Source organism: Galeopterus variegatus, unplaced genomic scaffold (genome assembly GCF_000696425.1).
Source record: "Galeopterus variegatus unplaced genomic scaffold, G_variegatus-3.0.2 Scaffold3083, whole genome shotgun sequence".
Classification (NCBI taxonomy): Eukaryota; Metazoa; Chordata; class Mammalia; order Dermoptera; family Cynocephalidae; genus Galeopterus; species Galeopterus variegatus.
The window spans coordinates 200,064-225,773 of record NW_007729194.1 but is presented as its reverse complement, the minus strand read 5'-3'; the positions used below and the strand labels follow the sequence as shown (position 1 = coordinate 225,773).

General features: G+C 40.0%; 1 protein-coding gene across 1 annotated transcript in view; it reads right to left on the bottom strand.

Annotated features, from left to right (window-relative positions):
* LOC103599758 (rho guanine nucleotide exchange factor 9-like) overlaps positions 1-25,710 on the bottom strand; it is a gene marked incomplete at its 3' end in the record, with an annotated part of 143,842 nt that overhangs the window by 13,840 nt on the left and 104,292 nt on the right. The window contains exons 3-5 of the mRNA XM_008583916.1: positions 15,940-16,131; positions 6,148-6,327; positions 1,152-1,384 (exon numbers count right to left, since the gene is read on the bottom strand). Of these exons, the coding sequence (XP_008582138.1) occupies positions 1,152-1,384; positions 6,148-6,327; positions 15,940-16,131 (605 nt within the window). The remainder of the gene's footprint in view (positions 1-1,151; positions 1,385-6,147; positions 6,328-15,939; positions 16,132-25,710) is intronic.

Here is a 25,710-nt window from a genome sequence, read left to right as displayed (position 1 = left end):
AACAGGGCGTGGAGGCAGAGCTATTACTGGCCTTGTTACTCACATAAAAAGAGAATCCAGTGCCATGACATTTAGGTTAAAATCTGAAATCCACCTAGGACTCCAGAGCCACTAAAGCACATGACCCATGATTTGCTAAAGAAGAAACATCAACTCAAAAATGAGCCCGGGGATTGGCCTAGAAGCTCAACATAAACCAAACCAGCTGGTGCACACTCATGACCTTAGGCACCTAGGTCTGAAAGTCAGCCCAAGGACACCAGGCAACAGAGCCAAATGAAAGTAGGAAGCAGGCCTAATAAGAATCAGGCAGAAAGCTAAGGGAAATTGGACAAAGGCCTTCTTTCTTCTTGGAGTGCTCATTCTGAGGAAGAGAGCTGAGAGTTGGGCCAACAAATCTAAAGTCAGGGATTTAACACCAATTAAAGGCAGGCTAAAAACAGGCTGGCGGCTCTAGGTCATGAGGTAAGGCATGTGAAAGAGTGGGGATGGTTCACTGTAGGCCTTCTCCATTATGGGAGATTACTCCCAGTATGTGCCTTACTAGTAGATGAGGAGCATCATTTCCATTCAGAGAGGGATAAGCTATGTTATCCTTGTCAGGTTAGTTTTCTTGAAAATACTTTAAAACTTTGAAAAAACATTAGGGGAAGTCTCAAGTCTATTTTCCCCAGCCCATACTCTGGGTCTATGTGAAAGGTACAGTTGTGGTGGGGCAGAGGAAGGTAGAAAAAGCTAAAGATGACTAGGGATGTGGCCTGACAGAAGGAACCTAGGGTCAGTACAAGTTGGACAGGCTGTCACCAGTACATTTGAATCTATCAGAGTGGGATATACAGTTGAACAATTATTGCATCAGGGTTGATTCATTTGGCTGAGCTCAGTACTAAGGACCAAGCTATAAACTCCCTGAAGGTAGGATCCAAGCTGTGTAATAATGATGATGCATACATATTTACAACTTTACAAGCAACTCTCGAAAGCATTACCTCACTTACACAGGATAGCCTCTGAGGTAAGCAAGAATGCATCATGCTATTTAGCAGAAAAGATAACAGAATCTCAGAAATGGCAAAAGGATATATATTCTCAACAAGGATCAATATGTAGAAGAAGCTCCCTCCCTCACTCTACGTCTCTCAGTCCCTTACCTGTGGTCTTGGGCAGTATACTTGAGGAGCTCGGCCAACTGTAAGGGATACTTGCAGATCTTCTGCACAGGAGTCAAAAGAAAACCATCAATAGCAATGTCAATCATCTGCTGCAAGAGGCGACAGGCCTCAAAGAAGTGCTGGTAGCGGCTGTCCTTCATCAGCTTGGAGAGCTCCATGCAGGCATCCAGATGGTTGTTACAATACTCAGAGTATATCCAGAATCCATCTTGCTGTGGGCAGAGGAAAAAAGGAAAAAGAAAGGCTGCTGAGGACCCCAAAAGAAGTCATAAAGTAATAGAAACGCAGATCATATACTTATGCAGGAATATTAAAATGATAACAATGTCAATTATTCTTAAATTGATTCATAATATAATAGTAAAAATAGCAAAATAAATTATTTGGTAACTAGACAAATTGATTATAAAGTTCATATAGAAAAAAAGAATAAGTAGGAACAGTAAGGAAATTCTGGGAAAGAAGGGTAATGAGGAGAGACTGGCCCTAACAAGAGTAAAACACAGCATGGGTATAAAACTCTGGTACTGAGTCATAAGAAGAGATAGATCAGAGATTCTACTTTTGGCAATGACAGACTAAGTTGTTTTAGGCAAATCCTGCCATGGAGAACAGCCAGAAAAGCTGAAAAAAATTATAAGTATCTTTGAAGGAATCACATCATCCAGAGCCTCAAATTATCTCCATAAAATATCCCTTAGGAAACACACCTTGAAGTATTTAGGGGTAAAAAGACCAGGATATGTGCAAGTTAAACACTAATGAATGAGGGGGAAAAAAAACTATAGATATATGTGTGTGTGTGTGTGTGTGTGTGTATGAGTGTGTGTATGTATGTAAGAATGTATTTATACATAAATATGCATATAAAGAGAGGGGGAAAAAGGAGAGAGTCAGGAAAGAAAGGAAGACCATGCTCAAATTATAAAACAAAAGTGGTAAAATGTTAACAGGTGAATTTGAGTAAATGGTGTATGGGTATTCTTTGTACTGGAACTGGATATCCATACAGAAACAAATTAACCTTGACTCTTATTTTAGACCATGCATAAAAATTACTTCAAAAGGGATCATAAGCCTAAATGTAAGAAATAAAACTATACAACTTCTATAAAAAAAAAAAAGGAAAAAATCTTTGTGACCTTGGGTTAGGCAAAGATTTCTTAAGTAGGACACAAGAAGTGTGAACCATAAAGAAAAAGTGCTAAACTGGATTTCAACAAAATTTAAAGTTTATGCTTTTCAAAAGACACTTAAGAAAATTAAAGGCTAAGCCACAGACTGGGATAAAATATTTGTAAATAACATATCTGAAAAAGGACTTGTAAACAGAATATATAAACAACTCTCAAAACTAAACAATAAGAAAACAAATAACCTACTTAAAAATGGGCAAAAGACATGGACAGACACTTCAAAGATTTTATACAGATGGCAATAAACACATGAAAAACATGCTCGACATCATTATACATTAGGAAATGCAAATTATAACCACAGTGAGATGCCACTACACACCTATTCAAATGGCTAAAATAAAAAATACCAATAATATCAAGTGCTAATGACCATGTGGGGCAACGAGAACTCATATACTAGTAGTGAGAATGCAAAATGTATAGCAACTTTAGAAAACAATTTGACATTATCTTATATAAGTTAAAGAAACATCTACTATGAAACCCAGCAATCCTAACCCTAGGTATTTACCCAAGAAAAATTATAACATATATTCTCAAAAAATCTTATACTAGAATGTTCATAAAAGCTTTATTCATAACAGCTCAAAACTGGAAACAACCTAGATGTACATTAATTGGTGAATGGGTGGTATATCCGTACAAAGGAGTACTACTAAGGAATGAAAAAGAAACAACTACCAACACGTACAACATGGATCAAAGGCATTAGGTTAAATGAAAGAAGCTAAACACAAAAGATTACCTACTATATGATTCCATTTATATGGCATTCTAGAAAAAACAAAATTATGATAACAAAAAGCAGATCAGTGTTTTCCAGGCGCCAGGGGTTGGCGCAGAGATTGACTGCAAAGGGAGAATGAGAGAACTTTATATACTGATAGAAATGTTCTATATCTTGATTATGATGGTGGTTACACAAGTATATACATTTGTTAAAACTCATCAAAACATACACTAAAAATTGGTGAATCTTATTCAATATAAATTACACCTAAATAAAGCTGATAGAAAATGAAATCCTAGAACTAATAAAAGGTTAAACAATCTAATTTTTTTAAAAAGGCAGAATAATACATTAAAAAGGATAATATACAGTTATTAGGTGAAATTTATCCCAGTAATGCAATGTTCATTTAACATAAGAAAATCATTAAATCCAAATTCACCACATTAACAGATTGAAGGGTAAAAGTATATGATCATTTCAATATAACAGAGGTTTTTTTTTGTTTCCTAGGGGACACGTGACAATGTCTGAAGACATTTTCATTGTCACAACAGGTGACATACCTCCCCCAGGTGGGGCGGCGGAGGTGCTACTGGCATCTAACAGGTAGAGAAAACCAGGAATGCTGTTCAATGCACAAGGCAGCCCCCAGTTGAGAACCACTGTTCCATATTCTACCTTCCACACTCCACACTGTGATATTTTTATGTTGCTATAAGGTACATACATCTAGTCTGCTGTTTCTTGCTACATAATACCCTACAATAAGCTTTCTCCATGTTTATTATCCACTTATTCATCTCCCTAGTGATAAATTCCTAAGTTGCTTCTAACTATACTCTACCACACAAAACACTGCCATACAATCAACAGCCTTGTACATGCTCCCTCATGGACCTCTGTGAGAATTTCTCTCAGATATACATTCAGGAATGGAACCATTAGGTCACAGACATGCTTAGTTAGCTTTTATAAATACTGCCCACATGCTTTGTGGAATGGCTGAATCACTTTACATATCATGCAGAAAAGAGTTATCATATCAGACTAGAGACTGCTATCTTTAGAAAGCCCTACTTAAAGGGCTTGACTGCCATCCTGGAACTTGGATCTCAAGAGGGTTCCCCACAATTCCCTAATAAGAATGACTCAATGTGCCTACACACACAATGTGGTTTATGCCAAACACTTGCTTTCCTTCTGGGGGTCTGGAATTTTGGTACATGCTAGGCAGAGGGTTCCTACATGACCAGCCCTCCATAAAAACCCTGGGCACTGAGTCTCTAATGGGTTTCCCTAGCAGATAACATTTCACATATGTTGTCACAACTTATTCCTAAGTGATTTAAGAGTATTCTGTGTCTCCACTGGGACAAGACTCTTAGAAGTCTGCATCTGATTTTCTCTGGACTTTGTCCCAATGTACCTTTTCCTTTTGCTGATTTTGCTTTGAATCCTCTCACTATGATAAATGATAGCCATGAGTATAACTACATGCTGAATCCTGTGAGTCCTCCTAGCAAATTGTTGAACACAGAGTGGTCTTAAAGACTGCCCCCACCCCCCAAAACACATTCCCATAAGAAGAGCAGGAAAATTTCCAAGAGGACTTACTTTTAGCTGCACACTTTTGCGTATCATTTGAATTTTGTATCATGCGCATGTATTACCTCTTTAAAAAAATACTTTATATAAAAGGGGTGAGAAGGGTTGTCAAAACAACTAGGTTGCCTGCGAATGAGACTCAAAAGATGTTAGAGAACCACAGATGTCATATACTGAAACCTTCTCAATAGTCTAAATGAAAAAACTGAAGCCCAAAGTGGGTAAGGAAATTTCCCAAAGTTACCCAAATAGTCACTACAGACACGGGACTCAAATCCTCACTGTCCTGTCTCCTAGTGCTCCTTCTCTAAGTCCACGGCCCCTTTTCCTACACTTGTCACGTCCCCTACCCCAGTGCTCTACCCTAAATGCCTGGCAGAGGCCTACTTCTCACTAACTGTGGTCCCTCCTATTTCTCAGAATCCTGGATTCTCCATGCAATGAATATGTTGAGTTCCTCCCAAAACACTGGGTCTCATGGAAACTGAACCCAACAGGAACAGAAAAGAGAAGCTAAAGAAATCTCGTACTGGTAACTGTCTGGAAGGAGAGGAAGAGGGGAGGGGAATGGTAAAGGAAGAAAAACCTAGGATATATCATAGCACCTTCCTAAGTCCTCATACCCTGGCCAGAGACCAGAGGTCAAAATCAAGGCCAGAGAAGAATCCATTCCCCACCACAGGACAAAGCAGAACAGAACCAGACAGCTCAGATACTCCTTCTGTTGCTTCCTAACGTCTCTCAAAACCCTCCCCAATTTCTCTCAACAGTGGTTTGTAGTTCTAATTGTAGAGATTTTTCATATCCTTGTTAACTTTATTCCTAAGTATTGTATTTTTTTGGTGTCTATTGTAAATGGGCTAGCTTTCTTGATTTCTTTTTCTGCATGTTCGCTGTTGGACTATAGAAATGCCACCGATTTTTGTGTGTTGATTTTGTATCCTGCAACTTTGCTGAAATCATTTATCAAATCTAAGAGTTTTTTTGTAGCTTTAGGCTGTTTGATATATAGGATCATGTCATCTGCAAAGAGGGACAGGTTGACTTCATCTTTTGCAATCTGGATGCCCTTCATTTCCTTCCCTTCTCTGATTGCTCTGGCTAGTACTTCCAACACTATGTTGAATAGGAGTGGTGAGAGTGGGCATCCTTGTCTAGTTCCTGTTCTTAAAGAAAAAGCTTTCAGCTTTTCACCATTCAGGATGATATTGGCAGTGGGCTTATCATACATGGCTTTAATTATGTTGAGATACTTTCCATCTACAATCACAATTCCTTGAATTTGTTAAGACAAGTGAACACATATGATGTTGATGGGTGGGAGGTGGGAGAGAAGAACTGGTAAAGGGACATGAAAATCAACTACATTGTATACTGATAAGATAAAATAAAACAGACCCTCAAAAAAAAATCCTCCCCAAAAGGATAGAATGCTTACGTGCTCTAGGAAGCAGGGTCCTATCTCACTGAGGTGGGGGTCATCATTGTTGTACTGTTTCTCCAGGTCTCTCACGAAGCCCATCTGAAACCTGTAGATGTCTTCAATGTTCCCAAAGATTACCTTCAGCTGTTCATCACTGAACATGTCTCTTCTTTTCCGGCACTGCTTCAGGTAGCCCTGCAGACAAAGGAAAAGCCCTGGCTAAGGATGTTCACTACTCCCAGAGGACTTTACCACTTCCTAAACACTTGGGAGCTGCACTTCAGTTCCATAAAGTAGGCAGAAAATAATCATTTCCATTTTTCATATGAGGGAACTGAGGTTTAGAGAAGGAAGCCACTCTACCAGTGAGTAATTAGGAAAACTGGATCTCCAGAAAAGTTCTTCAGATTGCAAAGACTCCAGAGTGTAGGGCTTTTTCCACCCTTCTGTATGACAAGGACCCCAAAAGTCAAAGGGCTCTTTCCCAGAAGCTGCTTGAATACAAGCATTTTCACTTGTTTTTGTAGCTATTGATTTAGCTGGGTCCATTCACATCTCTAAAGTTCTATTCCTTATAGGACCAGCCCAAAAGGTCGTAATAACATTGACAATAATTTGGCAACAGAGGCCAGGGCAGGAAAACTTCCCATAAGGGAACAGGAATTGGCTTCTGGTCAAGATGGCAGAATAGATGGTCACCAGCATCACTCTCTCCCACAAATCAAACAATTTACAACTATTAAAAAGCAATGACAGCCAAGCTGGGGCCACTAAAGATCAGGGGAAGAGAAGGAGAGATCTATGGAGTGCATGAAGACAGGAGAAGCCACAACAAGAGAAAGAAAGAACCACTCAATCTTTTCAAGCCCCAGCCGCTTCAAGGCTGGAGCTGCTGAGTGCACAGAGCAGGAGCTGGCAAAAGCTGCAGCTGTGCCCTTTGGATGAAGTTGCTTGGAGACTGCAGGGGAGAAGAGGGCCTTGGTTGCCCCCAGGCCAACAAGACCACTAATAGGGTTCCTGTGGACCCACACAGAAGTGAGGAGCGACAACAACTCTAAAAAAGGAGCCACTCAGAGGCCGGTGAGTCATCACCAGGGACGGGTGCATGGCCTGTCCCATGGGAAGTGTTTGGAGTGTGGGCGGTGGGGGAGACGGGCCCACTGGGGCATAGCAAGGATAGCTGATCTGCCCCCCAATCAGTGCAGGACCACTCAGTGGAGACTGGTCAGGAACATAGAACTGCTGGGAGTGCAATTTGCCAAAAAGACTCAGGCCTGGAACAGAGCTTCTACACAACCCAGGTGTACTGGATTTCAGGAGAGTCAGAGGTACCTATAAAGTCAACCATTAAGACCTGAGCTGCACAAAAAGCCTTCCCCAGGGAATCAGCAGCAAAACAACAATTTAGCTCAACCACAGAGCTCAAGTGCTGGTCCCTACAGGAAGTTCCCCCATTTTAGAAGTAAGCAAAGGACAACAAATTAGTTCCAGTGCAGAGTTTAAGTGGTAGGAACAGCAAATAATCCAACACAGAACTGGAAGTAAAAACAAAATACCCACAGACCAGGGAACAGGAATTGACAAAATACCAAACCATTTCTTAAAGCAAATGTCTCAGCTATCTAAGGTAGCTGGCCAGAAGAGATCATTTGGATAAGCTCAGCCAGCCAGTCAGCCAGCATGAGTGCCTGGACATGGTATTTCTAACCAGGTAGGTGTTTAGGACACATTTGTGAATAAACGGATGAATTAATACAGCTAGCCACTGATGAAAGAGAAGAAGGCATACAAAGATTCTAGGTCTGATAAGACAGCACTGAGGTCACATAGCCAAACTCAGAACACACTAAGTCTGGGCAAAAAAAGCCATAATCTAACCTAGGTCTTCCATTCTAAACCTACTGGTGTGGATTTTTAAAATGATGGTTACTGTCCTCATTAGAAATCATTAGCATGTAAAAATGTTCTCAGTGAGAATGAATTACAGTCACTTTCTTTCATATAAAAGCTAAGTGCAGTTTTTTTTTTTCCTTTTTTGTCTTTTTTTTCGTGACTGGCAACGGATTGCAACCCTCAGTGTCGCGCCCGTACCGGACCGGGACCGGCAACGGGATCACAACCCTCCGTGTTGCGCCCGCATCTCGCTCAGCCAGTGAGCCGCCAGTCTGTATGTGGGATCCGAACCCTCGGCGGGAGCGCCACTGCACTCCCAAGCGGTGCACTGTAGCAGTGCGCCACCGGGCCAGCCCCATAAGTGCAGTTTTCTTAATACCTTTCTTAAGTGTTGAGCCCCTGATGAGGAGTGTTGTAGTGACTGATTTACTACCACATGTGGTCCTGTCACTACCCTCACTTTGTCTCCCCTAACACAGCTGCCAATGAAGTCATTGGGGCATACTCCAAGAAGATCCTCATCCCTGCCTTCAATGTCCTTTACCAACCCTCACCCCAATTTCACTTCCCTTATCTCTCATCCCCCTACAATTCAACCATTAATTAGTAGACGCCCCATAACAGTTTGCAAATTAATAGTCTGTGCCTATGTTGACATCTATTTAACTAATGCTCTGCCCTCATTGCCTGGCATGCTCAAGATTTCCTGCATTCTTTCTGTTGGGAAAAAATAGGAAAATGGTCAGGGACCCTCAGATGTTTAGAATCTTGCTGAGTATTTGCTGTAAATATCCTCAGGTGTTCCTTGTTACTACTTAATGTAATTGCATATGGGCACCCAGGTGTCCAGGGTTATGGACTTACCTATAAAAGACTAAGAGCTCTGATCCACAGTGCTTCTCAGAACTCTCAGAGAAGACACTAGGCCAGTTGTTTGTAGATCTGAATAAAACCCATTCATTTTTCTATATCCATGGCTCTCAGGACCTTTATTTTTTCTATTACCTAGCTCACAGACCTGCGTGTGGAGGATTTGTGACCCAGTCTGTGCAACAAACTTGAGGGGTCTGTAAGCCCTAGCTTTACACTTTCATATCCAACTCTTGAATAGGAAGAAAATGTCCTCTATTCACAGAATATCATTTTGGCTCCACTCCTTTCACTGAAGTAGCTCCCCTAATTCTATCTCCCCAAAAGGCTTTCCTTGGCTAATAGTGAGAGAGGCAATAAACTCCTGTAGGTCCCTCCTTGCCTAATATGTAACTCTCAGGGCTTGGTCCATCTATGTGTCTGTTTCTCACACACACACCCTACCACCTATGGAAGTGTCTTAGCTACAACGGAGCAGGGAGAGCAGTGAGTATATCATCTCAATATTAAGTGGGAAACAGGCTTCCTCACCCCACTCCTACTTTTTCTCCCTACAGTAGGTCTGGGCACAAAGCTGGGGGGAAAACTTGGTAACAATGTCACATTCAGTGTGTCACTTTTGAGTAAACAGTAGGTACTGGTTAGTCACCACACTGGGAGAGAAAAGAAGCCAGCCTGGACAGCTCATTCATCCCCTAGGAAGCCAGTTCAGGAAATAATAGTTTTATCCACTGCTCCCATTTGAAAGGTCTTAGGGAAGGAACCAAACACCATGATATTCCCAAAATGCAACAAGGATGCTAAAGCTCAACTTCATCATGGAATGTTACAGAAATGAAAAAGGAAAAAGTGGTCCCTGGGAAAGAGAATAGATGGAGATGTCAGTCCAGCTTCCTAATTCCCCAAATATGCTGTTCATTGCCATTGTAAAGGAAATCATTTTCTATTAGATTATGTATGTTAATTAAGCTATATATTAGGAAGAATGTAACTGCCCACAGGATGATGGAACCCTAGAGTGTTTTATCAACCATTGTTTTTAAAGCTAATGCTAGACTGTAAATAAATATTCTGGTACACTTAACTCAATGGAATATTATACAGCCATTAAAATGATTAGGAAGACTGTGTAGAAACATGGAAATGTGTTTGGATATAATGTTAAAAAGCAGGACATGAAATAATATATCACTATGATTACAACTCTAAATACATATACATAGAGACAGATTTGAAGGAATTATGCAAAAGTGCAAACAATTCTGTTATATTTGGTAGATTCTGATTGATTTTGTTCCTATTTTATAAGCCTCTTCTAATGCTATTTTTTAAATTGTCCTCATGATTAAAAATGGGAAAAAAGTCTTTGCCAGAGAGCATAAACAAAAGAAAATACAGCTACAGGAAGGTAGCCTTGAGTGCAATATTATCAAGGAAATGCGGTGGGGGGAATCCAATGTCTTCTCAAAATCTCCTCTAGCCATAGTGTTTAAGATGCATGACTTGCTGAAAGGATTACAAATAATAGATAGAAATTGCCCTTATCAAGGAAATAAGGGGTGGGACATAAGAATATGAGAGTAGCTGGAGAACCCCAAAATGTCACCTTTAACCCCTATATCACACAACTACCTAGGCTTCTGGGAGAAGAAAAGCCATGAGAGATGACGAGTTCCCTGGAGTCTTGCTTTTTTGCATTATCTCCTTCTCTTGACTGGCCTGATGACTATCAAATTTTCCACATTAGTGATGAACAGAGGTTTGGCTTAGGGGTCAGTCAATACTTGGCTCTTTGCATTCACTCACTTTTGAGGGTATGTGAGTTTAAAATGAGCTGGCAGCAAAATGTGACTGCCAAAAAACCTAATGCTATTTTAAGTTAGAAAAAAAGAAAAGAAACAGATTGAGAGGTAATTGGAAGGTAGTCTCACCACTGCAGGAGTGCATCATTCAATTCTGAGCCCTTCCACCTGCTCTTTTCAGAGGAACATCAAGAAAATAGTACACAGCCAGAGAGGAATGATCAGGGTAGGGAGGAGCCTGCAAAACATCGCCATAAAAAACGGTGGAAGGAATCAAGTCTGTTTGTTCTGGAGAAGACTTAGGGGCCCTCTGAAGGCCTGTCACAAGGCAGAGCAAACAGGAGTCTGTAGTTCTTACTGTTAGGCATGCTTCAAACACCCTCCGACCCCAACTAAATAGTAAGACAGAATAGGGTGCTATGGCACTAGGTGTGAACTGATTCAAAGAGGCAGTTTCTCAGAGCCTCACCTCTGCCTCCTAGAAGTAAAGTGGGCATGGGTGGGAAGACAGCCACAGAATAGCTAAGAGTACTGTGTGTGTTATCAAATCTGTCCCAATTGGCATGAATCAGCCCTGGCACTGCTATGATAACAGCCAAGGAAGGTTGCCCATCCATTTCACTTTGTTCTTAAACCCACAAAGACTGATCTAGAAGTCTAGATCCAGTGCATTAATCTATAAGTACTGCCTTCATATGGGATATAAATCATAGCCAAGATCTCCAGGGAAGATCCTAAAGACTGCTAGGAAATAGGATGGATCAAAGAGCCTCTGGATCACCTAAGGTTTGGGGAACCCTTTAGGGACGGGCCCTACAAGTCTAGACTTGAGTGTCTCCATCTCTAAAATGAAGACATCAGAAAAAACTTCCACAGCCCCTTTCAGCTCAGACTTTCTAGGGGTTTCATATAATTTTTTTGCCTGGAAGCCTGAGGTCTGACAGGAGATCTGACTGACATCTTGAAGATGATTTTAAGAAAATTAAGGGATAATGATCATAGTTGTCTTATTCACAGCTGTATCCTTAAGTTTAGTACAATACCTGGCATATAGTTGCTGCTCAGTAAATATTTGTTGAATAAATGCAAAATGACTAGCTCTTATTAAACTAATGATGACAAAAGTTAAGTTAGAAGAAGGATGTTCAAACTGGTGGTTTTCTTTTTTTTCCTTCTTCCACTTTTTGGTCCAGGAAACCATTTCTTCAAATAAAATAAAACCGTAAACAAACAAAAGAGTAGGATGACTGGAAAAAGATATTTGCAACAGGGAAAACAGACAAGAATTAATATCTGAAATACACAAAGAACTCCTGTAAATCAACAAGAAAAATATGAGAAACTACAGTAAAAGGGGCAAAAGATAGGAACAGGACCTGGAGTGTCCAGGTGGTATACACAGGTAGGGCCTAGGGCAGGCAGAAATCCCTGGCTGGTCATTTTAGGCTGACTAGCTGCCTCATCCTTTGCTTTAGTATACTATACAAGTATTACCATTTTATACAATTTATCATTTTCTATGTGTTCTGAGATGCAAAGACAATTGGGAAGTACAGGGATAGGTAATTCACATAAAGGGAAAATGAAATGGCTAATAAGTTAAAAAAAAAAAAAAAAAAAACCCAGGCTTAAACATATCAAATGGAAGTGACTTGAAGCAACAGCATGATAAGCTTGATTAGACCTAAGAAATAATTTCTTGATGATGAAGGATATGAGACACTAAGACAGATGACTGAGAAAAGCTAGGGCAGCTTCTCTGGAGACATATGAGGACGGAATTTTTTTCCCAGATATGGGATGACTAAGACTGCCTTCCTCAAGAGAGACAGACAAGACAGCTTTATAAAGCATCTTTAGCTCTGCTTGCCCTGTGCCTCAGTTTCCCTAATTGTAATATGCGTTTCTAAGGTTACAAGAGGCAATACCACCAATTGTTGGTCAAGGTGGTCTAGAACTAAATCAAGGACTGTGTGGATTTAGAAAGAAGAATGTGGTCTTCTGCAGAGAACTCATTAAAAAAGATCTTTTCTCTTACTGATCTCATTGAACAACTTTAATAAAAATCACTTTATTTCCTATTTCTTCAGTTGTAAAATGAAGGTGTTGTGGCTTAAATGTTTGTAAAGCACTTTCTGCTCCCAGGAGTAAAAAATAAAATAAAATAAAATAAAAAAGATTCTCTATTCTCTAATAGATGTGTGACTTTTTTCTATACTGAATACAGTGTCCCCGTTTCTCCTTCAACAAGTATAAGTATAAGAGTGAGAAGTGTTTAGAGCTCTCCCTTAACCTACAGAAAGGGTAGATTATGCCATGTTAACACATTCATCCTTGAGTAAGACATGCCTCCATGGGTACCAAGGAGGGAGAGGGAGAAAATGCAGAAGTAACCTGGCTCACTACCACAGCTCTCACTAATGAGGGCATATCTACATCTTACAGAACCAGAGAAAGTAACAGCCAGGCATCACTTAAAAGCATCATCCAAATGAAATGGGGGACAAGGCCTAGGGAGGAAAAGACTTGCCTGAGGTTCCCTAGCCAGTCAGTGACCAACGTGGGACCTGGACCTGGGACTCCCAATTCTAAGTCTGGTATTCTTTCTGATAAACCATTTGCTCATCATAGCTGCTAGTTTAGAGGTAACACAACCCTGGACTTCTGGCCCAGATACACACTTCTGGCTCAGCTACACACAGCTTTCTCCATCTCCCTTTGACATCTGTGGTTGCAGGATGGGACAAAGAGGTAGTACCCACTTAAACTCTTAATTTCAGCAAAAAGAACAGTGGAAAAATAAGGAATCAGCAGATCAGATCACCAAGCTCTGACTGACTTGGCAGGATTGAGCAAGTTCTCAAATCAGGATCAGAGCACTTCCCCTTCTGGAAAGACAAGTACTTCCATTGCTGTCCTGCAGGAAGAGGCTAGGATGTTTGGGAGCTGGGAAGAGATGATCCTTCTAAGACTAAAGGACTCCCACTGGGCCAGTGCCTGGGAACTCTGGGAAAATAATTTTGCTTTTTAGAGGCTCAGTCTGTTGATTTAGAAAATAGGAATAACAATAACAACCTCTGCCCTTTGTGGAGATTAAGTGACATAAAATGTGAATGTACTTTGCCAAAGTCATATGTGTGTGAGAAATTATATTTAATTCTAACTTTAAGCAATATTTATTGAGCATCTACTATGTGCCAGGCATTGTACTAGAAGGATACATCAGTAAATCAACAGATAAAAATCCTTGCTCCCCATGGAATTTACATTCTAGTAGGGGAGATAGACAATAAACAAAATATGTAGATAAAATACATAATATGTCAGAGAGTGGTAGGTGTAATAGAGAAAAACAAAGCAGAGAAGGAGGAGAGGCAGTGCAAGGTTACGATTTTAAGTAGAATGGTCAGGGAAGTCTCAAGGAGAATATAATATTTGAGCAAAGACTTGGAGGTGAGAAAGAAAGCCATGTAGACATCTGGGGAGGAGTGCTTTAGCCAGAAGGAAAGACCAGTGAAAAGGCTCTGAGAGGGGAAGATGTCAGCCATATTGAAGGAACAGCAGAAGCCAGTGTGGCTGAAGTAGTGAGAGCACAGGGGAAAGATCAGGAGATGAAGTCACAGAAGTAAGTAGGTATTGACCACACAGGGCCTCATAAGTAATAATGAGAAAGTTGGCTTTTACTCAGGAAGAAATGGTGAGCCATTGGAAAGTTTTGAGCAGAGGAGTAATATGACCTGACTCAGGACTTGAGAGGATCCCTCAGCTACCAAGTGAAGTACAGACTGTACTTACTTTTATTATAGACCCTTTGACACTGTAATATGGCTATCATTTTGTAGCAATGCTCCTCCAGCTTTAATTAGTGACTAAATTAGGATGTGAAAACCAATACTTCATGTCCCGAGTTCCCTTGTTCTTTTCATCCTATCTTACAGCCTTATAAAGGGGGATATAATCTTTAACCTTCCTAGGAGGGGTGAAAAAATGAGATGAGTTGAAGAAAGTTAAGGTCCACAGTCCTTGGCCTTGGTCTTTCCAGAGCTGCACTGTTTAATGTGGTTGCCATCAGTTACATGATTTAAAGATTTAAGATTTAAAATTCCATTTTTCAGTCACAAGCATTTGAAATGCTCAAGCATTTGAAATGCTCAACAGCCATAAATGGCTGGCTAGTGGCTACTATATTGAAAAGTGCAGACACAGAACATCTTCATCATTGCAGGAAGTTCTGCCAGGCAGCACTGCTCTAGAGAAATGAGAACTTTGAAAAGTGTTATAGCTGTACTACTGATCCCAGAGTGGGCCCCGGGTCAGGAGACAGAAAGTAGGGCCTAAACTCTCCTCTGGGAGCAAGGAGACAAAAAGATTCAAAGCATAGATTTCTCTGGGTCAAGAAGAAAGCTATAATTTTGTGTATGTGTGTGTTTCTTTTAAAAAATATTCTTTTCTCCACTTCCCTTTGGCGTTCCCTTATTGTTCAGTAAAATGCCCTTTGAAAATGTCAACTTGCCTCTACTGAGCTCAAGAGAGTGTGAGGTAAAAGGCTCTCATCTTTACTTAGGACAGAGAGATAAAAGTGATGGGGTTAGGGAATACAGAGACACAGCTCCTGGGGGGCAAACTGACATACTGAAAGAGCCAAGGCTTGACCATCACACCTTCACCTCCTGTAGATTCCTCTCCCCAAGCTATTTTCTGCTGAAACCCACAACCAGTGCCTTCCAAGTGAGAGAGGAGGACCAGCAGCATCAGCATCACCATGGATGCTTGTTAAGCTTAGAGATGCTTATGCCTTACCCTTGACTAATAATTCACAGCTTGGGAGGCAGAGGTGAGGGGCTGGGATCTCCAAGCTTAACAAGCTCCTCCAGTGACTCTGGTACACATTCAAGTCTGTGAATCACTGGCTTGGAGGGAGATGTGTTTTGCTTTAATGAGTGAAGTTAGGCCCTTACATGGGGTGACAGCAACTGGATCAGAAAAAAAGAGGATAAGGATAGAGATTCAGGGGATATGAATTAATGAATATGAAAGTTAGACAGAGAAAATGAGAAACAAGAGTTTGAGAAACCTAAGAAGCAGCTGCACCTCACTGAGTAGAATCTTAGAGGCCAGTCCAGTTGTCCTTTTCAACATCTTGGGACTGTCACAGGCAAGGCCCAGGAGGGTTGTTGGTTCTTCATGGAAATACCCCCCCATACCAACCTGCATGTACCCACATGCCCCATATCATAGCTACCTCACAGATGTCCTTGAGGTGCTTGATGTAGTGACGCTCAGTGCTCATGATCTCATTGATGACGTTGGCCCGCATCTGGTCCCGGTTCTGTAATGGCCGGCCCAGACAGAGGCAGTCTGAGGTGGGGTCCAGGTGCCCGTTCTGCACATCACTGGGTCCTTCCTCCACCCCATCCTCCTGGTTCACCCAGAGCTGTGGAAGCAGGTAGAAGAATAATGGGTTAGCTTCCTTCTCATGAGGAGTTTCCAGCCAAGTAGAGAAAGGATAAATATTTCCAGTATTCAGAGAGCTTTCAACCAGAGCCAGACCTGGTTGTAGGGTGAGTTGCTGGCTCTGGACATGGGTCTAATTTTCTCTAGATCTCTGGTGACCTATTTGTAAACTGGAGGATGGGGTATAGGGGCCTAAATCATCTCTGTGAGCCTTCTTGGCTAAGAAGTTCTCAGAAGAGGAGAAGTGATGGCAAGCAAAATTTGTTCATGTTGGAGCACATCTAGACAGCACAACTGAATCAAAAAAAAAGAAAAGAAAAGATTAAGGTATACATCTTGAGTGCCACATGTGGATTACTGTCAAATCACAGCACGTAAATGCCTATGAGTGTGGAGACCAAAGTTGAATGCTGGAGTGGGCATCTCAAAAAAAGGACTTTCAGTGTTAATTTGCACCAAATGATATACAAATAATCATCAAAATTTGACAGTACAATTCCTCAGACATGTAGAGATCTCTACCTCCTCAAGGTTGGTGTGGGAATGGCAGAATATTATCCCAGCATGTAATAGCAACAGCTATTAACTGAGTACTTAACATACAGCAGCCACTATGCTAGGAGCTTTCAATATGCTGCATTCAGTCCTGCTGGGAAGATACCATTATTACCACCATTTCACAGAAGAGGAGACTGACATTCACAGAAGTTAAGGAATTTGTCTCGCGTCACAGAGTTAGGAAGCAGAGGAGCTGGGATAAAAACCAAGAAGTCTGACTATAGGGCCTATTCTCTTGAACATTGTGTGTCAGCATCTTTGTGCCTCTGGCTCCAAGGGAAACAGGAAAAGAGAAGGAAAGGGCTTGGACCAAGGTGCGCTGAGAATTATTAGAATTGTCACAAATGGATACAGTTGGTAAAGGTTGAGACTGTCTTTTCCAAATCAATAAGGCAGAGGGAAGCTGAAAAAACCTCCACTGGGAAGCCTAGGTGAGGTGTCTCTGGATCTTGGCTGAGTTAGCTTGAATAAAGGAGATGGCCAATTTTACCACAGTCCTAGGAAGAGAAAAAACCATGGGGGCAGTGAGAAAAAAAGGGTGGGATCCGTAGGCAGACTGGCAAAAATCCATCAAGGGTGATTAGCCAAGGAGGAGCTTGCCAGCTGTCTCAACAGCTTTAATCAATTCTCCATATTTCTCCTCCCTACTATGTAGCATTTTACACATTCCTGCCTTAAGAGGCTGAAGATCAGCAGAAAGCAGGAGAATGCCTGGGGACCTATGCAAGAGCCACAGGCAGCCTCCACTGCCTGACAGAAGGGAGGAACACTCCTGGGGACCTAGGCAGGAGCTGAAGGCAGCCCCCACCACCCAGAAGAAGGCAGGAGCTGTGGGCAGAACACCCTGCATGACAGAAGGCAAGAGGACACCTGGGAGCCTAGGCTGGAGCCGTGTGCAGCACTACCCACCTGGGAGAAGGCAGAAACACACCAAAAGCACCACTCTGCAAAAGGGGTCCACCACAGCCACTGCCACAGCCACTGCTGCTGCAAGGGCAGCTCAATACCACAGCAGCACACTGCAGGGCCACAGGCCCACTTGATTGCATTGATACAGGAGAGTCACCAGAGGAGACTGGAAAAACAGGAGGAAGTCTCTCTCCTCAAAGCCCACTCCAGAGGAAAAGAAGCACCTGCTCTACCAGATAACCAGACATCAATGTAAAGATACCAGAAATATGAAAAAAAAAAAAAGAAAATATGACACCACCAAAGGAATATAGTAATTCTCAACTACCTGACCCCATAGAGCAGGAAACCCTTGAAATGATTGAAAAGGAATCCTGAGCAACAATCATAAGGAGACTCAGTGAGAGACTAGAAGATTCAGACAACATAATGATACAAGAAAAAAAAATCCACAATATGAAGTAGGAAACTTACAAAGAAATTAGTTATGTTAAAAAAAAAATTAATGTAGCAGAACTCCTGGAACTGAAAGATTCATACAATGAAATAAAAACCACAATGGAGAGCTTAAGCAGCAGTTTAGAGCAAGCAGAAGATAGATTTTCAGATCTCGAAGATGGTCTTTTTAAAATAACCCAAGTGGACCAAAAAAAAAAAAGGAAAATAACTAAAATAATGAAGAAAATCTAAGAGAACTAGCAAGAGAACTAGCAGACAACCTTAAATGCACAAACATTCAAATCATGGGTGATGCAGAAAAGGAGGAGAAAGGAAAGAGCATTGAATAGGAAAAACCTATTCAATGAAATCATTACAGAAAACTTCCCAGGAACAGTGAGAGACATAGACTTTCAGATCAAGGAGGCTCAAAGACTCCCAAATAGATTCAAACCAAAAAGATTCTCTCCAAGACACATTATAGTCAAACTGGCAAAGCTCAAAGACAAAGAGAATCCTAAAAGCATCAAGAGAAAAGTGTCGAGTCACCCAATCAGACTAACAGCAGACTTCTCAACAGAAACTCTACAAGCCAGAAGAAAATGGGATGATATATTCAAAATACTAGAAGAAAAAGTGCCATCAAAAATAGTACACCCAGCAAGGCTTTCTATCAGAAATGAGGTAGAAATAGTGTATTTCTCAGACAAACAAAAACTATGGGAGTTCACCAACACCCAACTAGCCCTGGAAGAAATCCTCACAGGAGTCCTAAATCTGGACTCTGACAAACAATAATCACTACCATGAATACACAATAAAGAAAAAAACCCACTGGTAGAAGAAAAATGCAAAGGAGAAAGAGAAACAAACTAAATCTTACCACCTCAGAAAATCAACAAACATCAAACACAAACAATAAAAGGGGAGGAAAGGAACAAAAGATCATTAAAAACTTCAAATGAAAACCAATAAAATGCCAAGAGTAAGACAATACCTTTCAATAACAACCCTAAATGTAAATGGATTAAACTCCCCACTTAAAGATACAGACAGACAGACTGGATTAAAAAGCTAGACCCAACTCTATGCTGTCACAAAGAGACTCACCCCACCTGTAAAGACACAAACAGACTAACAGTGAAGGGAAAGAAAATGATATAGCATGCAAATGGGAACCAAAAATGAGCAGGAGTAGCTATTCTTATATCAGATAAAATAGACTTTAAATAAAACCAGAAAAAGAGACAAAGATGGTCACCATGTAATGATAAAGAGATCTATCGAGTAATAAGACCTAACAACCATAAATATGTATATACCCAAAACTGGTGCACCCAGATATATAAAGCAAACACTATTATACTTAAAGAAAGAGATAGACCCCAATATGATAATAGTAGGGGTCCTGAACACCACTCTGTCAGCACTGGACAGGTCATCTAGGTAAAAAACCAACAGAAAGATACAGGATTTAAACTACACCTTAGACCAATTGGACCTAGCAGATATCTACAGAACATTTCATCCAACAACTACAGAATACACATTCTTCTCATCAGTACATTCAGCATTCTCTGGGATAGACCACATGTTAGGTTACAAATCAAGTCTCAGCAAATTTAAAAAATTTGAAATCATTCCAACTATTTTTCTAGACTATGACAGATTAAAAATAGAAATCAATAACAAGCAAAACTCTGGAAACTATACGAATACATGGAAATTAAACAACATGCTCCTGAATGACCTATGGGTCCAAGAAGAAAGAAAACAGGAAATCAAAAACTTTCTTGAAGCTAATGGAAATGAAGATACATCTATACAAAAACCTGTGGGATACTTCAAAAGCAGTACTAAGAGGGAAGTTTACTTCAATAAACACTTACATCAAAAGAATAGAAATACTTCAAATGAACAACCTAATGCTACACATCAAAGAACTAGAAAAATAAGAACAATCCAATTCCAAAATTAGTAGATGGAAAGAAATAAGCAAGATCAGAGCAGAACTAAATAAAATAGAGACCCCCAAAATGATACAAAAGACTAATGAAACAAAAATTTGTTTTTAAGGGCCGGCCTGGTGGCGCACTGGATGGTGCGCCGCTTGGGAAGCGCGGCAGCGCTCCCGCCCGAGGGTTCGGATCCCACATACAGACCAGTTCCCGCTCACTGGCTGAGCGAGGCGCGGGAGCGGCGCCGAGGGCTGCGATCCCGTTGCCGGTCCCCGGTCCGGTACGGGGGCAACACTGAGGGTTGCGATCCGCTGCCGGACACGGAAAAAGACAAAAAAAAAAAATTTTGTTTTTAAGATAAGCAAAATGGACACATCATTAGCTAGACAAACTCAAAAAAGAGCAGAAAAGACCTAAATAACAAAAAATCAGAAATGAAAAAGGAAACATTAGGACCAATACCACAGAACACAAAGAATCATTAAAGACTATTATAAACAACTATACACCAACAAATTTGAAAATACAGAGGAAATAGATAAATTTCTGTACATATACAAACTACCAAGACTGAACCAAGAAGTCATATAAAACCTGAACAGACCAATAACAAGCAATGAGACTAAAGCATTAATCAGCAGTCTCCCAACAAAGAAAAACCAATGACTGGATGGCTTTACTGCTAAATTCTACCAGACCTTTGAGGAAGAATTAGTATCAATTCTCTTCAAACTATTCCAAGAAACTGAAACACAGACCATTCTCCCAAACCCATTCTATGAGGCCAGCATCACCCTGATACCAAAGATACAACAAAAAAAGAAAACTACATGCTAATATCTCTGATGAACATAGATGCAAAAGTCCTCAACAAAATATTAGCAATCAGAATACAGCAAGACATCAAAAAAATTACACACCATGATCAAGTGGGATTTATCCCAGGTATACAAAAATGGTTCAACATACACAAGTCAATAAATGTGATACATCTCACCAACAAAATCAAGGACAAAAACCATATGATTATCTCAATAGATGTAGAAAAAGCATTTGACAAAATATGACATCACTTCAGGATAAAGACCCTCAGCAAATTAGGTACAGAAGGAAAGTATCTCAATACAATAAAAGCAATCTATGACAAACTCACCTCCAATAAGATCCTGAGTAGGGAAATGCTGAAAGCTTTTCCCTTAAGAACAGGAACAAGACGAAGATGCCCACTCTCAACACTCCTATTTAACATAGTATTGGAAGTATTAGCCAGAGCAATCAGGCAAGAGAGAAAAATAAGGGGCATCCAGATAAGAAAAGATGAACGTCAAACTGTCCCTGTTTGCAAATGACATGATCCTATATATAGAAAAACCTAAAGACTCAACAAAAAACTCTTAGAGTTGATAAACTATCTTAGTAAGGTTGCAGGATACAAAATCAACACACAAAAATCAGTAGTATTTTTATACTCCAATAACGAACTAGCAGAAAAAGAAATCAAGAAAGCAAGCCCATTTACAATAGTCACCAAAAAACATAAAATACCTAGGAATCAATTTAACCAAGGAGGTGAAAGAGCTCTACAATGAGAACTACAAAACACTGTTGACAGAAACTGAAGAAGACACAAAAAGGTGGAAAGACATTCCATGCCCTTGGATTGGAAGAATTAACATTGTGAAAATGTCCATACTACCCAGAATGATCTACAGATTCAATGCAATCCTGATCAAAATACCAATGACATTCTTCACAGAAAAAAAAAAAAATTCCTAACAATCACATGGAACAACAAAAGACCTGAAATAGCCAAAGCAATCCTAAGGGGGGGCTGGGGGGGGATTGAGGCCTGAGGCATAACACTACCTGACTTCAAATTATAGTTCAAAGCTATAGCAACCAAAATGGCATGATGCATGATACCAGCATAAAAACAGACACACTCCATACTCAGACCAATTTAACAGAACAGAGAACCCAGAAATCAATCCACATACTTAAAACCAATTGATCTTTGACAAGGGCAACAGGAACATACATTGGGGAAAGGATGGTCTCTTCAATAGTCATCCTGGGAAAACTGGACATTCATATGTAAAAGAATCAAACTAGACCTGTAATTCCTCTTTGCCCTAAACCAAAATCAACTCAAAATGGATTAAAGACTTATATGTAAGAAAAGAAACTATAAAACTACTGAAAGAAAATATAGGGGAAACAATTCAGGAAGTAGGACTGGGCAAAGACTTTATGAATAAGATCCCAAAAGTACAGGCAACAAAAGAAATAGACAAAAGGGATTATATCAAACTAAAAAGCTTCTGCACAGCAAAGGAAACAATCAACAGTGTGAAAAGACAACCTACAGAATGGGAGAAAATATTTGCAAACTACACATCTGACACGGGATTAATATCCAGAATATACAAGGAACTCAAACAACTTTACAGCAAAAAACCCCAATAATCCAATTAAAAATGGGCAAAGGAGCTGAATAGACATTTCTCAAAGTAAGACATACAAATGGCCAACAGGTATATGAAAAAATGCTCACCACCATTAATCATCAAGTAAATGCAAATCAAAACCACTTTGAGATATCACCTTACCCCAATCAGACTGGCTATTATAAAAAAGACAGAGAATAACAAATGCTGGTGAGGATGTGGAGAAAGGGGAACCCTCCCACACTGTTGGTGGGATTGCAAATTTGTTTTAACTACTGCTAAGTAATACACTGTATGGCTACAAGAATATCGGGAAGCCTTACATGCAATTTCACTCGAAAATTCACGAAATGATGTTCAAATTAGTATGGACATGTTATTTGGGGAAGAAGATTTTATAACACCTCAGGCACAGGCTTTACTTTCTCAACAAGTACTTTACCAAACAACTCGTGCAGCCATAAAGGCTTGGAACAAAATTCCTGAAACAAATACTCCCACTAAATCTTTCATTATGATTAGACAGGGTCCCACTGAGCCTTATATAGATTTTATTAATCATCTTCAAGAAGCCATAACTAGACAAACTAACAATGCTCAGGCAGCCCAGGTACTTTCACTACAAGTAGCTTTTGACAATGCTAATGAAGATTGCCAAAAGGTCCTTTTTCCAATTAAAAATAAAAGTTCCACTCTTGCTTATATGATTAGAGATTGCCAAAATGTGGGAACTGAAACCTATAAAGCCCAAGTTCTTGCTGTAGCTCTCCAATCTAAAAAATGTTTTAAATGTGGAAAGGATGGTCATTTTCAAAAGGATTGCAAAGAAGAAAAAACGGAACAAACTAAACCAAAACAAAAATGTCCTAAATGTAAAAAAGGATTCCATTGGCCAAGTCAATGCAAATCTAAATTTGATATAGAAGGCAATCCCATTTTGGGAAACGAGCAAGGTAGTGCCCACTCCCATGCCACAATAAACAAGAGGAGTCAAATTCCCAATGCTCAGGCACAAGTCTGGACTCCTCCCCAGGACAATTTTCCTCCCCCAGACTTCAAATAAATGATCAGACAATTGTTGATTTGACCTTAACAAAAGATGTTATCTTCGATGAAGCAGGACAAGTAAAATTAGGCACAACAAATTTCTCTGGTCCATTACCTTTCAATGCCCCTGGTATTATACTGGGCAATCCAAAATACTCTACAAATGGCATACAAATTATTTCAGAACTAATTCCACCTAATAACCTGGGACCAATTCATGTTATGATAACTAGTTCAGGACATCATGTAATTCCTAAAGGTTCTCAAATAGCTCAACTTGTTCTCTTGTCCTCTTTGTTTCCTGAAACGAAATCTAAACTTCAACCTCTCGCTTCTCCTGATGCATTTTGGATACAAAGATTAGATTGTAGTTTGAGTGGAGGGAGTTCAGCCACTGTTGACATTATCTGTTGAACAAAAGTTAATTACAGGGTTGGTAGATTCAGGGGCTGACGTTACTGTAATTGCTAAAAAGGATTGGAATCCATTATGGAAAATAACTTCTTCACCAGTTGAACTTACTGGATTAGGCGGGTCCAAAATCCCTTATCAAAGTAAAAATCTTTTGTTGTATATGGGCCCCGAGGGACAAAGTGCCTCCATTATGCCTTATGTTCTAGATCTCCCTCAAACTCTGGGGCTGAGACCTCCTTACTCAGTGGGATGTTTATATTGGGACATTTCCTTCAAATTTATCATGATGGCCACTGCCTCACTCCCTCCACTCAAACTACAATGGACCCCTGGTCCTCGGGTTTGGGTGGAGCAGTGGCCTCTTAAAGGGGAGAAATTAAATCAAGCTACTTTACTTGTCAAAGAACAGTTACAATTGGGACATTTAGAGCCATCACATAGTCCCTGGAATACTCCTATATTTTGCATTCCTAAAAAATCAGGAAAATGGAGATTATTACATGATTTAAGAAAAATTAATGCCCGCATTCTTCCCATGGGGGCACTACAGCCTGGGCTCCCTAATCCAGCCCTCATTCCTAATAATTATCATCTAATTATCATAGATCTAAAAGATTGCCTTTTTACCATACATTTACACCTGAAGACAAAGAAAAGTTTGCCTTCTCCCTTCCTAGCATTAATGCAAGAGTGCCTGCTCAAAGATATCAATGGAATGTTCTCCCTCAAGGAATGATTAATAGCCCTACTATTTGTCAAGACTTCATGGATCGAGCTATTCAACCCACTTGTGAAAAGTTTCCAACTGCTCATATTTACCATTATATGGATGATATTCTTATTGCTCATGACAATCCAGAACTGTTATCACAAATTTATTTACATTTAATCCAACAAGTTAATATTGCTGGTTTACAAATAGCTCCATATAAAAGTCAAAAAAAGGAGCCTTGGAAATGCCTTGGTTTTTTGATCACTCAGAGAAACATACGACCACAAAATATAGCTTTCCATATTCAGCAGCCTTTTACTCTAAATGATTTACAAAAATTACTTGACCATATTAATTGGCTCCATCCTTCCATGGGTATTCCTACTTATCAATTACAACATTTGTTTAATACCTTAAAGGGAGACCCTGATTTGTCTCCCCCTCATTATTTATCTGAAGAAGCAAAATTAGAATTAAAACAGATTGATGTTGAGCATTTTTTCATATGACTGTTGGCCATTTTCATATCTTCTTTAGAGAAATGCCTACTTAGCTCTTTTGCCCATTTTTTGATTGGGTTGCTTGTTTTTTTCTTGTAAAGATGTTTGAGTTCTTTATATATTCTGGATATTAGTCCTTTGTCAGATGTGTATTTTGCAAATATTTTCTCCCACTCTGTTGGCTGTCTTTTAGCTCTGTTAATTGTTTCTTTTGCTGTGCAGAAACTTTTCAGTTTGATATAGTCCCATTTGTTTATTTTTCCTTTGGTTGCCCATGCTTTTGGGGTCATATTCATGAAGTCTGTGCCCAGCCCTATTTGCTGAAGGGTTTCTCCTATGTTTTCTTTAATAAGTTTTATTGTTGCGGGGTGTATATTTAAATCCTTGATCCATTTTGAGTTGATTTTAGTACAAGGTGAGAGATATGGGTCTAGTTTCAATCTCCTGCAAATGGATAACCAGTTATCCCAGCACCCTTTGCTGAAGAGGGAGTCCCGACCCCAGTGAATAGACTTGATGCCTTTGTCAAAGATCAAATGGCAGTAAGTGCGTGGGTTAATTTCAGGGTGCTCTATT